The following is a 17,444-nucleotide window of genomic DNA, read 5'->3' on the forward strand; positions in this document are numbered from 1 at the left end:
CCTCCTGCGACGGCGTGATTGTGTTGCCTTTAGTATGTACACATCATCTTGCAGGGTTGTTAACAGACCAGTCGATCAGTTATCTCATCAATTAGTTGACGTATTTAGTATACGTGTGCCAGTATCGTCATACATATAGAACAAAAATGAATGAAACCCTTAACGCTTGGAAATCCAATACTGTTAGTGTATAAAAAAAACATTCGGACGAACATCTTGAACGCAATTTTTTATGATTATCATGCACCACCACGTAAAGTTGCGACCTACAGCTCGTTATTGAAGAGGTGTCCATCTATAAAAAGCACATCGAACATCAAAGTAATATTTTATTATGTGTAGGAAAGAAGACTTAATCAATAACCATTTAGAGGAAACAAGGCAACCAAAGAACATGTGATATCCCAATTTGACATGGTAAGGAATGAAGGAAAATGTGTCCATTACTGGCACCTCAATTTGGCAATGCAAAATGCAAGAAAAATCAGGAATACAGAGCTTACATGTTCTATAGCTTTCATAGCATGTCTCGACAATGAATACAGAATGTGCCGTAGACACATCACTGCTTTCATGAAAGTCAGAGATGTACAGAAAGACCAAGATATTCCACAGTCTGTGGCCCGTTTTATAGAAGTAAATCGGAAAATCGCTAGTTTCTAGATACAATCACACTGCATTTGGAATACTTATCAAAGTGGATTTAATTATGAAAAAATTTCTGGTGCGACACTATCTAAAAACGGGGAAAAATTAACAATAGTCTTGGTCCAGTCTGCACACAACTCACTGTTATACGAGTGGAATGGATGTTGGATTTTCAATGAGGAGGCAACTAACAAAAAGCTGTATATTTGTCTTCAGGAAAATCTTTCGGACCGAAAGTTAAAAAGGTTATAGAAGAAATTCTTTCACAAAATATACATTTGGAGGCTAGAAAAAGTACGAAAATGTCAAAAAACCAATTAAAATCGTTTTTTTCTGAACGACTTTAGTGACAATGTCGGAAATAACTAGAAGTGTATACCACTTTGTGGTTCCTGGCGAGCTCACAAGGACACAACAATAGGAAATTATTCATTTGTGGGTAAAGATATTAAATGCATCATCATTCCGCCAAAAACAACAGACTATGTGTAGCCTCTGAATGTATGTTTCGCCCTGCAACATAAAATGTGTGCAAGAAGGATAATAGACTCTATAACGATTCTCTGCAGTGACTTCAATACTAAATCAGGAAATAGAATTTGAAGAATTAAAATACATTCGGTTATTCATAACCTGCTGTGTGCTTCAATATTCCTGGTTAGGGGCTGGGTACAGCACTCTCGCACGTGTTGCTGAATTGAGGAATATGATTCAAGTGGTATTTGATTTTGCAGCTCAGAATTTGGTTCAAATGGTTCAAATGGCTCTGAGCACTATGCGACTCAACTGCTGAGGTCATTAGTCCCCTAGAACTTAGAACTAGTTAAACCTAACTAACCTAAGGACATCACAAACATCCATGCCCGAGGCAGGATTCGAACCTGCGACCGTAGTGGTCTTGCGGTTCCAGACTGCAGCGCCTTTAACCGAACGGCCACTTCGGTCGGCTCAGAATTTGATTCCCAGGATTGTCCAGGCACTGATTTCGCCAAATGTGACTACTGTGACTCTGCGTGTTGTTTCATGCATTTTGTTGAGGAACCTCAAGTACATTTTTCAAGCCAGGTAGTGGGAAAACTAATAGTAACGCAATCGAATGCTTTCCCCATCCTAATCAAAGTGGTACGTAAAGCTTCTAAATACAATAGGAACATTGAATTCCTGTTCCAGCCGAGGGAATTCTCTTGTCATTCAAATAGTTTAAATGTACAGGCGTTACACTGCGAAAAGGAAAATACTCTTGGCCACATACGTTCAGCCCGTTGTGAAGTAAGTCATATAGCGCTAGAAACAACTGCACAGTCACAAAAATGTACCTTTGTTGCTTAGAAAACGTTGCAGCATAGAGAGTTCTTGGGTTAGTCCACATTTTTTTGGTGATATGTGAAACGTTCTGGCACCAGGGAAGCTATTGAGGACTCTCAACCAGCTCAAAAATCAGGGACGAAAGACAACGAAGACAATATGAAGAAAGGAATTTCAATCCTTCCGTCGGACACTGAATGCTTGTGATAAACTCATCTATAAAGGGCTATCAAAAAGTTTCCGTTTGAGGCCGTTGCTGCAGCGTATATGCAACATACTGCGACTCCGATGTGAGTATATAATACCGACAGGTAGACAAGGGAGGAATGTGGCATTCGTGTTATTTCGACGCGCCTGCGGTAAATGAGGAAACGTGAAGTATGCCGACGTTATTACCAAATGCTTCCAAGCAGACCAACGTGCTGTTATTCTTTTCTTGGTTGCCGAAGGATAAATACTGATAGACATCCATCGGAGAACGAAGAATGTGTATGTAGCCGTATGTCAGTCGAAGACCAACGTTGTGGAATGGTGCGCCAAGGGGTGCTGCTGCTTTATGATAACGTCCCCACATCGCAAATGTCGTAACGAAGAAGTTACGTCAGCTAACGTGGAAGACAATCGAGCATCTGCTCTATAGAGCTGATCTCTTTCGATGCGACTGTCACGCCTTCGGTCCCTCAAAAAAGGCCTTGAAGGGTCGACGATTCATGTTGGACGGGAATGTGCAGCAGGCAATTGCGGACCTCTTCACGCTGCACGACACGGTGTTTAATCAAACGATTATCTTCAACATGGAACGCCGGTGGGATGATTGCCTTAATTGTAACGACGATTTTGCCTGATTGGCATACGTGTTCCGAAGTGTACTGCCTTTGAACGGAAACTTTTCGATCGCCCCTTGTAAGAAAATCCGAGCACATCAGATCGTACTGAACACATATATTTGATTGATCAAGATTATTTACTAACGAAATTTCTGAGTTAAATTCGTACTACACACACAGGCAGACGATGAAACATATGCTGCACTGGAACTGCAGGATATGAATGTCCCATACAGATCTTACCAAATCGATTCTTACTGATGTAGAGATGCAGTGGCTTCGGTATGTGCCCACTCAGTGACTAGCAAAGTACTGGGAGGTTGATCCGGAGAAGACGTAAACAAGGGAAGTACTCATGTAAAAGAGTTCGATTAGCGTAGAAGTCTAACAGTCTCTCAAGAAACATAAAAAGGTAGTCCTAATAGGTAGCTGTAAGGCTTCAGATGAATAAGACAAGTTGTAGCAGCGGCTGGTAGCAATTACTGCTAAACCACAGGTCTGGCGTTGCTGCGCCTGCCCTGTGTTTAGCGTTGCCAGGCATTAAGCAGACGGAGAAAGCTGAATTTGCATTTAATTGTCTCCGTTGCAACCGGGATGAAGGCAGCGCGTGGCAAGACCTGGATTACACGCGTTGTTTCAAAGTCGCGTCTTCCCGTCTTTAGATCTCGTCATAACACATTCGAATTTGCTTCTGCAGTCTCCCCTAATTCCTTTTCAAATTTAGGTCCTTGAAGAATAAGAGAAATTTACATTTTTATCAGGAAAGATTCTTTATATTAGGTCTGGCAGGTAATTATTTGCTGCAATGGTAACATTATTTTACTGTGACATATGTGGGATGTTACACAGGGCAGCCACCCCTGGAATCAAATCTGTCCATTTGGTGTTAACACTAAACTGATTACTTTCAGGTAAAGAATAAATGGTCGACAATACGTATTTTATTTACCTAAATAACATTCCTTTCATAGCAACAACTTAGTCATAGCAACTACCCAAAGTGACGAACCCAAATCTACGTTTTCCGCAAAATCCATCTCAGATACCCTTGTAAACTACTGTGCAACGAGAGAGGCAGCTGTAATCTTGGGATTCGGCATCCACAAGAGTGACGACATCAGTTCATGTTTAAGTGTCGTCTAAAACCAAGCAGAAGAAGTGAATTAAGCTAAAATCGTTACCAAAAAGTTATTAGTTACGAAGTACTGAAATCTTAACAAAAATTTTACGTATGTTCCAAAGAAGCCCGAGACGAAATACACTCCTGGAAATTGAAATAAGAACACCGTGAATTCATTGTCCCAGGAAGGGGAAACTTTATTGACACATTCCTGGGGTCAGATACATCACATGATCACACTGACAGAACCACAGGCACATAGACACAGGCAACAGAGCATGCACAATGTCGGCACTAGTACAGTGTATATCCACCTTTCGCAGCAATGCAGGCTGCTATTCTCCCATGGAGACGATCGTAGAGATGCTGGATGTAGTCCTGTGGAACGGCTTGCCATGCCATTTCCACCTGGCGCCTCAGTTGGACCAGCGTTCGTGCTGGACGTGCAGACCGCGTGAGACGACGCTTCATCCAGTCCCAAACATGCTCAATGGGGGACAGATCCGGAGATCTTGCTGGCCAGGGTAGTTGACTTACACCTTCTAGAGCACGTTGGGTGGCACGGGATACATGCGGACGTGCGTTGTCCTGTTGGAACAGCAAGTTCCCTTGCCGGTCTAGGAATGGTAGAACGATGGGTTCGATGACGGTTTGGATGTACCGTGCACTATTCAGTGTCCCCTCGACGATCACCAGTGGTGTACGGCCAGTGTAGGAGATCGCTCCCCACACCATGATGCCGGGTGTTGGCCCTGTGTGCCTCGGTCGTATGCAGTCCTGATTGTGGCGCTCACCTGCACGGCGCCAAACACGCATACGACCATCATTGGCACCAAGGCAGAAGCGACTCTCATCGCTGAAGACGACACGTCTCCATTCGTCCCTCCATTCACGCCTGTCGCGACACCACTGGAGGCGGGCTGCACGATGTTGGGGCGTGAGCGGAAGACGGCCTAACGGTGCGCGGGACCGTAGCCCAGCTTCATGGAGACGGTTGCGAATGGTCCTCGCCGATACCCCAGGAGCAACAGTGTCCCTAATTTGCTGGGAAGTGGCGGTGCGGTCCCCTACGGCACTGCGTAGGATCCTACGGTCCTGGCGTGCATCCGTGCGTCGCTGCGGTCCGGTCCCAGGTCGACGGGCACGTGCACCTTCCGCCGACCACTGGCGACACCATCGATGTACTGTGGAGACCTCACGCCCCACGTGTTGAGCAATTCGGCGGTACGTCCACCCGGCCTCCCGCATGCCCACTATACGCCCTCGCTCAAAGTCCGTCAACTGCACATACGGTTCACGTCCACGCTGTCGCGGCATGCTACCAGTGTTAAAGACTGCGATGGAGCTCCGTATGCCACGGGAAACTGGCTGACACTGACGGCGGCGGTGCACAAATGCTGCGCAGCTAGCACCATTCGACGGCCAACACCGCGGTTCCTGGTGTGTCCGCTGTGCCGTGCGTGTGATCATTGCTTGTACAGCCCTCTCGCAGTGTCCGGAGCAAGTATGGTGGGTCTGACACACCGGTGTCAATGTGTTCTTTTTTCCATTTCCAGGAGTGTAGTAATAATATTCTCAATATCGCGATATTTTTCCGCGATTTTTCGATTTCTGTTAAAAATAAGCCTGTTTGGAAAGCTAGGACTACGTGGAGACGGCAATTATTCAGGGCCTAACAGCTTAAACTCACAGAGGGATTCCTTCAGAAGTGTAAAACACTTAGTTATTTTATTCATTTTGGTTGAAGAACACCGCATATGTTTTTGTAAATTAAGCTGCAGGAAATACAGCGACCAACCACTTGTGGCTGGTTGCAGCATTTCCTGCAGTGTAACACTCAGTTAGCTTGGTTACAAATATTATCTCCGGTTTCGTCAGGCAACTATTTTTCTGTGGGTAGGTGTTTTGAAATAGAGGCTGAAAAGAGCAGTCACGCTGACGTTTGGTTACATGTTTGTCAGCGTGCTGCTGTTTAGATCGAGATTGCTATTTTGGAGCTTTTGTTTAGCGTTCATGAGGGCAGCCGTAATCGCAGCCCTGAATGATGGTATCTTTTATATCACGCAGGTAAGAACTTACGTGTACTGCTCAGAACAGTCACTCCTGACAAGTGACTAACGGAATGCTAGGAAGAACTACGCAGGTCACCTATGAAAATTTTTTAATGAAAGCGGCTTATTTTTGTGGTTTTTAATGCTCCCATTTCTAATATGATAACAATAACGCCACATTTCACATCCATTTTATACAATTAATAACCAGTATTTGAAAATATGCGCCTTTTAAAGATTTCAATAATATATACACAGCCGCAATGCCATCAAAAACCACGTGTGAGATTTTCATATTCTCACATTCACTACGTGCCGGCTATTAGTCCTAAAACAAAAATGAATGAGACTTTTCTTATTGGAAGTTTAATGTAGTTAAATTTTGTACGAGGATACAGTTTTAGTTATTCAAGAAAAGAGCATTTAAAGGTCACTTACGTATGTTTGTCTTGAATAATTGGAAAAGTATGGCCTCTGGGGAGAACGCATCCCACTAGAAAATTTAACAACATTAAAGTTCCTACAAGTATGTCCTCTTTTATTTTGTAGGATAATAATTTGCATGTAGCAAGTGAGAGGTTGTGAAATTCTTGCGTGTGTTATTTGAAGCCACTGCAGGCTGCATAAAACCCACTGTAGGGACAACTGTGTACATTGCTGAACCAAAACATTATGACCACCTGCTTAATAGCTTGTTTGTCCGCATTTGGAACGAAATAAATCACTGATTCTTCGTGGGATACGACAGTTTTGTTGGTAGGCTTGTGAAACTATGTGGCATTAGATGTCCACAAGCTCTGCATGTGCCTCGCGTTAATAGTGAGCAGCTCATTTGCGTACGCGGTGATGGCGCCCTATGGTGACCCAGACGGAGTCCAGAGGATTTACATCAGGCGAAATTGGCCTCTGAGACAAACACTTGAGTTTACTATAATGCTCCTCAAACCACTGTAGCAAGGTTCTGGCTCCAGGACATGGACAGTTATACGGTTGAAAGACGACATCGCATGTATGAAGAGATGCAAGTGGTTCGCAGCTGGCAGTGAGTCTTTGTTTACTACCACGGGCCCCATGCATGTACAAGAGAGTGTCTCCCATAGCATAATAGTGCTCCCACCAGCCTGTCTCCGTTCACCTCGATGACGACGTTTGTGGAAACGACCATCGACCTAGTGCAGCAAAAATATGATTTACTCGAAGAGCAGACACATTTCCATTGATCGAAGGTCGAAACCCGATGGTCCCGTGCCCAAATGTGAATACGCAGGGGTGGTCCACTGCAGAGCTTCAAGTTCAGCAATATACAATGAACGGTGTGTTCCGAAAAACTTGTGCGTGCACCAGCACTGTGCTCTTTTGGCGGAGATGCCACAGAGCGCCCTCAATCCTCCTTTACAGGGGAGACAAGGCACCGAGCCCCATGTTCTTTGATGAGTCGTGGCCGTCCAACCATTTAGCGCCTAGCCGTAGTTTCACTGTCCATCTACCTCGTTCCGTGGATGATCACGACAGTAGCACGTGAACATTCCACCAGCTTCGCAGTTTTCGAGATATTAGTTAACAGGATCAGCGTAATAACACTCTGCCCTTTGTCAAAGACGCTCATCACAATGGATTTCCTTATTTGCGGCCCACATTATCGCTAGGGAGGGGCGACGTCCGTGTCTGCTCCGCTTACATAGTCTTGTGACGTGAATGCAACGGCACCAGGCGGCATCCAACGTCGTTGTGGGCAGTGGTCATAATATTTTGGCTTATCAGCCAAATGACTGAAGGTATGAACTATACGCTTCATACTTTGGAAATAAACTTGATAATCAGGATAAGTCATGGGCGCCACTTAAGGTATGACACGTATGTGTCAAATATCTCTGGAAATGATCAAAAATAAAATAAAATACAGGTTTTTAGATTTGCTATATCAATGATAAGGGAAAAGTGTAAAAAACACTGGGAGAATTTTCGAATGCCATGTAGAAGAAACAACCTTCAAATATCACTTCTCATAGATTAGGATCTGTCGGAAGTGAAATTTGAAGTTGTGTTTGTTGTAGCTGACATTAAAAAATTATTTTCCATTCCAAATTGGTGCAAAAAATGACTGGGTGAGAGGGAGAAAGGCGTAATTTATATGGATCGAAGTTTAGTGACTGGTTAAGAACAATTTAATTCAGATATAATTCAAGCACAAAGTTATGAAGTTACTATATATGCATTATATATCTATTTTAGCCACATGTTCGATAAGTTCGTGAAGCTGTGCTACCTGATGAAGGATCTCCTTGATATTTTCCTTCGAAAATTTCGGTTATGTGAGTAATAATGTGGGAATTTTGATCAAGACACCAAAGTAATGGACAGACTGGATCAGCGCCGCTGAAATACGTGTCAATAGGAGACCACTTTGGGTCGTCTCAGCATGATGTATCACAGGCAGTTCATCGTACATAAAGTTATTTTCAATGTGAATATAAAATTCGCATCTGTAGATGCTAGTTAGCGTGGCTGATTCCCATGCAGGGGACGTAGGTTCGATTCCTGGTAACAAGGATTTTTCCTTGATGGGAGGACTGGAGCGGTGTGTAATCATTCTTGTGATGCTAACTGAAGAGCTGTTTGAATGAGAAGTAACGGCACGACCGAGAATGTGGGAGAGCACTGTGCTGATCCCACTCCCATCCATACTGCACCTTGATAACGACATTGGCTGAGGATGACACGGCGATCGGGCGCGCCCGATTCGGACGTCTGTAGCCAGAACGGCGGTACTCACTTACTAAGTTTGAATAAAGTTCTTTTGAGAATCAGGCCGATCCACTATGTAAACACTAACTAAATCGTAAAATAGACGTTTCAAGCTTTTGCTCAGCAACGGTTTAGTCGCCCTGAAGAGAAGCACTGCCAAGACGATAGTGACTTAGCTTTATAGATGTTTTGTTAATTCGTAATTAGTTGGCTTACCATCCAAAGGATTTTATTCAAACTGACACTGCTCGTCGAAGCCTATAAGCCGAATTAAATGCTGTAATAAGAAAAGTTAAAGGACTTGTAAGGCTATGGACACACCAGTGATCAACCAAAACATAGTGTCCATTGCACCTCACGAGACTGAACGCTGCCTGTTACCACTGCGAGAGACTCGCTAACTAATTTATATTAGCAGAGCAGAGAGCAATGGGGAATTCTAGCGACGGCACAGGCCATAAACGGGAAAGTCCACTGATTATGGCCGAGCGCCTAGGAACGGGCAGCTTGGAAATGGCGGAGCTGGTCGATCGTTCGCGTGCTATTGTCGCGAGCATATGTGGAAGAGGCTGAAGAACAGTGAAACCACGATTAAGCGACAAAGTGTTAGACATTCACACCTCATCACAGAATATGGAGTTTGGAGCTTAGCCCTCTTTGTAAAGCAGGGCAGGCGACCCGACGATCTGTGGCAGATTACACGAGAGTGTACGATGTCGGTGCAGGTACTATGTGCAAGTGTTTTGGGGCACATCGTTCAGCATACTTTCTTGATAATGGGGCTCCAGAGCAGACGACCCCTGTTTGTTTGTTTCTATGTTGTGCAGACGACGATCAACTGCACTGGGCACAGGATTACACGAGCATGGAGATTGAACCGTGGATCTATGGGAACGTGTCCGGTTGGATAAATCACGTTTCTTGCCAGTTTAAATGGTTCAAATGGCTCTGAGCACTATGGGACTTAACGCCTAAGGTCATCAGTCCCCTAGAAATTAGAACTACTTAAACCTAACTAACCTAAGGACATCACACACATCCATGCCCGAGGCAGGATCGAATCTGCGACCGCAGCGGTCACGCGGTTCCAGACTGTAGCGCCTAGAACCGACCAGCCACCCCGGCAGGCTTCTTGCCAGTCCATGCCGAATGAAGTAGCTGGACACGCCATCATCCAGGTACACGGCTGCTCCATTCATGATCTGCGCTACAGTTGCTAACTTGTGTGGACAGTATTATGCTGTGGATGATATCGACCTGGCCTTCCATTGGACCCGTGGCAGTAATCGAACGCATCATGAAAGCTGTGGATTACATGAACGTTATTGCGGAACACCTTTATCCCTTCATGCCCCAATCGGGACACCATTTTCCAGCAGAATAAGGACCTAGTCAGAAGGCTGGAATCGTGCTAAATTCGTTTGATGAACTTGATAGTGAATTCACGTGTATGTCTTCGCCTCCGAATTCCCCTGATTTGAGCCTGATGGAACACATCTGTCGACAGCCAATTCTGCGCCCATAAACCACCCGTCCGCAGTTTAGGGTACCTCTGTGACCTGTACATACATACATGTCTTGTGCCACAAAACTCCAGAAACCTGTTGTGGACTCTTCGAATCTATGTCAGGTATATTCGCTACGGTATTGCGTAGACTAAGGTAGACTACACGCAATTAAGCAATATTATGCAGTGGGCGGCATTCACTTGACCTTCCATGGTACTTGTGGTAGTAATCTAAGGCACTATATAGCTGTGAATAACACGAAGATTACTGCAGACCGCCTGCATCCATTCATGTTCCAATGGCGATTGCATCTTCCTGTAAGATAACTGTCTTTGGCACAAGGCCAGAATCGTAGTTTGAGGACTGCATCGGGTATTACCCAATAGCATCACAGATGTGTTCCATTGGGCTCATATCAGCCGAATTCGATGGTGAAGAGATCAATCTGATTTCACAGTATCGCTCCTCAAACGGCTGCAGCACGTTTCTGGCCTCATGACAAGAACGGTTGTCCTGCTGAAAGATGCCATCGCCATTGGGCTATGATGTAAACTTATCGAATCCATGCCAAGCAGCACACTGCTGTATTGCGTTCCAAAGGTGGACCAAGAGGCTATTAGGCTGGCAGTCATAATGTTCTGGCCTATCGGTTTAAGCAATTAAGAGATAGGGCTGTATTTATAATTCAATAAATTCTTTGTTTACGCTGAAGAGCGAAAACTGTCTTGTTTACAATGAGACGTCTTTTCTGATTTACTAGTTCATAACATTGCATAGTGACAAAACTGTTTGTGGTTAAAGGGAAAAAAAGAGGAAAAAGACGTCAGGTTAGATCTGGATTCATAACTCAAAACATTAGATTAAGTTATTACCTTCCTTCTTTCTTTCTTCTTTCGCTTGTGCCTTCATCCCGCTGTTTCGCAGTGTCGGAATTGCTAGGAACGGATTTGGCAAGGTCAATGTTAAGGGGTGGCCAGATGACCTTCCTGCCGCCACCCCGTACCCCCCCCCCCCCCCCCCCCCGCCCAGGTGAATTAATGTACCCCAGCTGTCTGCATCCAGTGTAATCCATGGGATAGTGTAAACGTGTTCAGATCTCTGCCAGTCGTGTAACTCGAGTGGGACGTGGGGACCAGCCCGGTATTCACCTAGGAGATGTGGAAAACGGCATAAAAACCACATCCAGGCTGGCCGGCACACCGGCCCTCGTCGTTAAGCCGCCGGGCGTATTCGTTCCAGGGCCGGCGCGCCTACCCGAGTCCAGGAAGCAGCCCATTAGCGCTCTCGGGCAACCTGGCGGGTAGATTAAGCTATCATCTAGAAAAAATTAATTGGTTCGTTGACCAGTGTTATCGATGACTCTCTCTACTCTGCCTTTCTGTTTTACTCTTTTGGACTATGTGATGAAGGCCGGTAACCGACCATATCTATGCTATCTGGTCAGTAATCAATAGGTTTTATTTATTATCGCCGCTGTCTGTTACACTGTGTCATTGAGGTGCAGACATACTCACTACGCCGAAGGAGAGCATTTTGGATGAATCATTTTCAACCCAAGTCTCTTTCTGACAGGTATGCAGCAGTATGTTTGCGGGAATTCGTTGGCAGCGAACGTGAGAAACACCACCTTCCATGTTACCAAGCTAGTTTGAATAGCAGCTCCTCTCTGCAACCATACAGCGAGATACATTCTCCATGGTACAGATATGTTGCAAGCAAATTATGGAGAGACGTCTCATGTTGTAGAAAACGATAAGCGCAAGAGATTTTACCGAGTGTTTGAAACAGCTATCTTCTTTCGGTTCGATGGTATCAAAATTGACTTATTTACTTTGTAACATCCGGTCGAAACAATTTATGTCACTGTTTTTCAAAGAGTGTGGTATCCGGTATTTGACTGTGATAACGAAATAAGTGTATGTAAGTGTCAATAGGATCACGACCACGAGGTTTAAGGTGTTACAACCTGATTCAAAGGCTGAAGATAAGTACAGGCAATCGACAACTTTGGACTCGGCTGTGGACTCACGAAGCGCGCAAAGACCAAACAGTTTATATTTGTGTTTCCTCGCATTACTTCCCTGACCGTGGGAATGTAGGTTTTTAGCTCAAAGAAGTAATATTCTTTTTACCAGACTGTATACGCCCAGTGCAAGAGCGTAAAGAAAAAAAAAAACACTAAGCTTTTGAGACAAATACACAATGAAAATGAAAATGAGCTAAGGAATTTTCGACAGCCTTGCTTTCCAGAGATCATTGAGTAAACTAAGAACCTAAATTGTAGCCAAATGATGGAGCAAATATATCGTAAGTAATACACCTACCCGCTATCTTGGAGTCATAGGCCACGCCCACACCGCAGACCCCATTGTCCCTGGCAGCTGCCACCTCGCCAGCACAACGGGTCCCGTGACTGCAACACAACAAAGAAAGAAAACTAGCTTGTAACAACACAGCAGAGACGTATATGAGTAACACTCTTTGGACTTCCCTGGTAAATATATTTGAATGACTTCATGATCTGTGTGTTTATTAATATTTCAAATTACATATTGGCATTATTTATATTGTAAAATATGGTTTTATATTTCTGTGCTGTGTAAAATTACGACTAGCGACAATTAGCTATGATCAGTAATAATTCATAACAGCGCTCAGTGTTACTACTGACAAGAAATTAGTGTACAGACTAACAGTGAATATGTTCTTCTCCGGAGTCTTTTGATGTTATCAGAAACCCTTTTCCACGCCTCCTTGTTCTTTTTTCCTCATTCATTCATTCATTGAATTCAGCGCATGCAGTGGCATTCACTGTTGTGAGGCTGTATTTCAGAAACGAATTAAAGACGGACAGAAATGGTTCTCCTTAATAAGATTCAAGTCCGGAAGCCAATTACTTGAAGCCAGATTGTCTCCGCAGTCCTGCATGCGATGGGATACAGTCGTGGAAGCCCTTGTTTCACTGTCTGTGCTCCAGGCGTAGGTCCTTAGAAAATTATTCCTTAAAATAAGTCCTATCTTTGACAGTAATTGACTTCTTTACCGAAGTATGCCCTCTTTGCCTTTACTAGCCCACTTCTTATGCTCGCTTTGTTACGTACGAGTAGTACGTCATGTGTTTTTTTTTCGAGGTAGTGTAATCCCTTCACGTCGTCACGTACATGGTTCCCATTTTATACGTTTTGTACTGTGATAATGTAAATGGAAGTTCACAATGATAAAATAATTGGATAATAACAGTAAACATATCCGACTGAAGTTTATTTGAAGAGCAGCTTTCATGATTCTTTGGCAATGTTATGACGACCGGTATGAAATAAAATATGCAATACAGATCGTCACGGGAGTTATAATATCAGCTGTTGCGCCTGTAATTACAAGCTTTTTTTTCTTTTCCCCAACAAGCGTCACTCCACTTCGACAAAAGGTGCCGGTTGTCACACTTTTCCTTAACGAATAGGGAATCACGAATAAAATAAATTACGTAAAATCCCAAAATTCGAAGAATATGGAGCAAAAGGAAAATTGTGTTTCCAAACTTTCTGGTAAGGTCTGTACCGACAGACTTTCACTGAAGCACAGAGTGAAATGTTGTCGTCCAAATTCTAATGCTTGGGCTGAGATAAGTTAAGCATGATAAAGACGTTAGAGTGAAGTGGTGTGGTGTGTAGAAATGGTTGCCTCGCAGCAAGAAGTAAGAGAGCAAGAAGCTACGTACTACTTTTACATCAACGTTAAAACATGCAAGTACATTTCATTACTCAGAATACTAGTAATCTGATCTCATTGTTCTATATTCAAACAATCATCTCCACACTTCTTTTAACACTTTTTAATGTGTTTGATAGACACCTTTGGGTAAAAACTTGATCAAGCACACTGTACTACAGGTTATTTTGCGCATTTGTAGCACTATTAATCATACATAGAAATAAAGTGTAAGAACTTACTGTATTCTTAACAAGAACAATACATTAATGATTGTATTGATCCGGTAATCTTTATTACAACATCTGTGACTGTAATGAAATGAGACATTCGTAGCTGATCTTTAAGATATCCCAGAGTGCTTTGCACCATCCATATTTTAGTCGGCGCATGGACAAGGGAGGAAACCGCATACTTTTATTAACTGACACGGAATTCTCTCGTTATTAGAGTTGTCACCGATGTATAAAGCTGCCACCTGTACTTCATCTTCTTCTCCTCCTTTGTCTTTTTACGTTTCTCTACAGGGTCCGCACTGTTATATGGGTTGAAGTATCTTTGGTGAAAGTTGGTGGCAGAATGTCGCCTTCCTAACGCCACAGCTCCTCCCGGGGAGAAATGTGTGTAGCCTGCCTCATCTGACTGCGTCTAATATAGACTTCATGTTCAAATGTAAGAACGTTTAACTGAATGTTTGTGAATCTTGTAACCGACGCAGGGTGTGTGTCTCAGCCCGTTATTTGCCTATATGGATGTGGGAAACCGGCCAAACCGCATCCATTTGGCCGGCTCACCAATCCTCGTCGTGAATCCGCGAGGCGGATTCGATCCCGGACAGACTCTCTCCTCCACGAATCCTGAGAGCGGCGCACTGACCCGCTCGGCTATTCGGACGTGTACAGCTGCTATCGGTACAGACAGCAAATAACAATGAACGACGAGGAAGCAGAGCAAACGACGAAATTTTATTTATTATGCCTATACTGTATAGCAGAAAAATACATGATTAAATTTGGAGGTGATTTTGGGGCGTTCAGGCTGTGAAATCTAGTACACAGAGCTGCCATCTCGGGCGACAACTGCTCTAGCCAGGTTGGGTATCGTATCGAAATGAAATTGGATGATAGATATGGATACTTCGTTCTGTGTTGTTTCAGGGCTACTGCTTAGCTCATCAGTCGTAAAGGTGGCGAGGAGCGCCATGCCAGTCTCTCTGCACCCCATGGTCAGATGTTTTCAGTGGGTAAGTGATCTAGAGAGTGTTTTGGCTTCAGGGCAACAACCGAACACCCTCTGCATCGGGATGGTCAGAACAGTACGGCAGACACGAAGTCTAGCGTTATCTTGTTAAAAGATATTACCACAGATACCTCGAAGATAGTGCTCAGATGCCGGTCTTAGTATGTCAGATATATAGCGGCTGTTACTAGTTTTTCGCACCAGAAGTGACTGTATTGTGTACACAATCGCACTTCATGTCATCACACGAGTTGTTGAGCTCGTATGATGACGACGAATGCAATCTAGCAGCGTTCGTTGTCTTCTGAGCCTCCAGACGGATACGTCCATCGAGAAGGTGTAGGCAGAACCAGGGCTCGTATGGGCCACCCCTATGTCAGTGTAGCCGTTGGGCGCATCACTAGCGGCGTGTCTCTCTGTTGCCCCGTCAATGAAAGCCACAACAATGGCCGCCGTGCAGACGTTTCGTCACCATACTATCTGTGTGTGTGACTGTCTAGCTATAAAAAAGCCCATTTACTGACTCAATGTACGAACGTGACAGTACGACCCTGTATGGACGAGTGAAAAATACGTTTGACCTCTCGGGCGCTAGTCACACGTAGTCGTGAGATCCTACATGGCACTGAGTATGGCTCTCTTGAGTTCATCGATTCCATGTTCGCAAGACAGTTGTGTGGTCCCGCCATCGTGAGCAGCAACATCACGGAACTGTAAACCATGGCATCGATGCTCCCGCTATCGAATTTAGATATGTGCTGGAAGGCGTTTCTAATTCTTACATGAAATGTAAAAAATTCATCTCTGCGAAATAATTTCTTACGTACACTATTCAGAAAGCGTTACGCCAACTTACTTTGCGTGGTTGGAAAAAAACACTAATCATCTCCACCTACAAACAAATAAACATCATGCTAAATCAACATATTTTCCTTGTCCTCTTCGTAACAACGCAGTGGCCAGCAGTGCATTTGACACAGCACTGGTTATGTGAGGAAGAGAAAACACTGATGTTATATACAAAGACGAATTGAAACTTCCTGGAAGATTAAAACTGTGTGCCGGATCGAGACTCGCAGGAGAGCTTCAGTAAAGTTTGGAAGGTAGCAGACGAGGTACTGGCAGAAGAAAAGCTGTGAGGACGGGGCGTGAGTCGTGCTTGGGTAGCTCAGTTGGTAGAGCACTTGCCCGCGAAAGGCAAAGGTCCCGCGCTCGAGTCTCTGTCTGCCACACAGTTTTATCTGCCAGGAAGTTCCATATCAGCGCACATTCCGCTGCAATGTGAAAATCTCATTCTAAAGACGAATTTCTCAGAAAAATGAGTGGTCAGTTCGGAAACTACTAACCAGAGAACAATGGAACCGAGGTTAACTGAATCACTGCATTTAAAGATACAAACATACTACAAACATACTTAGAGACAAAATTGCTGACTTTGGCTGGTGCGCGGTTTGAATTGAGGGGTATTTAAATGTGAACCGTGCTTTTAACTTTTGAGAAAAGCAGTACTTCCTAGCAGAAAGGAATCATCTACAATTACATCTACATGATTACCTCAAAATTCACAATTAAGTACCTGGCAGAGGTTTCATCGGAAAACCATCAAGCTGTTTCTCTACTGTTTCACTTTCGAACAGCGCGCGGGAGAAACGAGCTCTTAGATCTTTCCATGCGAGCTTTGGTTACTGTTATTTTGTTATGATGATCATTTCTTCATATCTAGGTGGGGCACATTAAAATATTGGTGACTGAAATTTCATGAGGATATCCTGATACAGCGAAACCGCCTTTGTTTTAATGATTGCTACACCAGTTCACTTATAACATCAGTGACACGTTAATACAAACGAGTCCAGCTGCCCTTGTTTGAACTTTTTTGATTTCAGACCTATCTGGAGGAGATTGGGCAAGCAGTCTCTTTAGTAGACCTGTTGCATTTTCTCAGAGTTCTGACAATAAATTGTAGTCTTTAGTTTGCTTTCCTCAAAATATTATCTAGTAATCGTTCCAGTGTGAGTTATTCGTAATTGTAATTCCTAAGTGTTCTTTTGAATTCACAACCTTTAGATTTGCTTACTGTAGAGAGCGTCCGATATTTAGAGGATTCCTTTAGTACTATGTACAGCGTGACAGTTACCCAACTATATGAGAAGAAGTAAATTAGTTACAAACTAGGCGTGCACAAACCTCATTCGACATGTAAACATCATCGCAGATTCTCGGATTTAAGATATGACATGTTCGATATGCTTGGCGTTATTGGCGATGATGTGGCGCAGACGAATAGCAAAAT

The 17,444-nt window shown here is 43.9% G+C and overlaps 1 protein-coding gene across 1 annotated transcript in view; it reads right to left on the reverse strand.

Moving 5' to 3' along the window:
- LOC126260573 (neuroendocrine convertase 2) overlaps nucleotides 1-17,444 on the reverse strand; it is a 1,523,774-nt gene that overhangs the window by 323,914 nt on the left and 1,182,416 nt on the right. The window contains exon 7 of the mRNA XM_049957908.1: nucleotides 12,529-12,617. Coding sequence (XP_049813865.1) covers nucleotides 12,529-12,617 — 89 coding nt within the window. The remainder of the gene's footprint in view (nucleotides 1-12,528; nucleotides 12,618-17,444) is intronic.

The sequence above is a fragment of the Schistocerca nitens genome, chromosome 5 (assembly GCF_023898315.1).
Source record: "Schistocerca nitens isolate TAMUIC-IGC-003100 chromosome 5, iqSchNite1.1, whole genome shotgun sequence".
Taxonomy (NCBI): Eukaryota; Metazoa; Arthropoda; class Insecta; order Orthoptera; family Acrididae; genus Schistocerca; species Schistocerca nitens.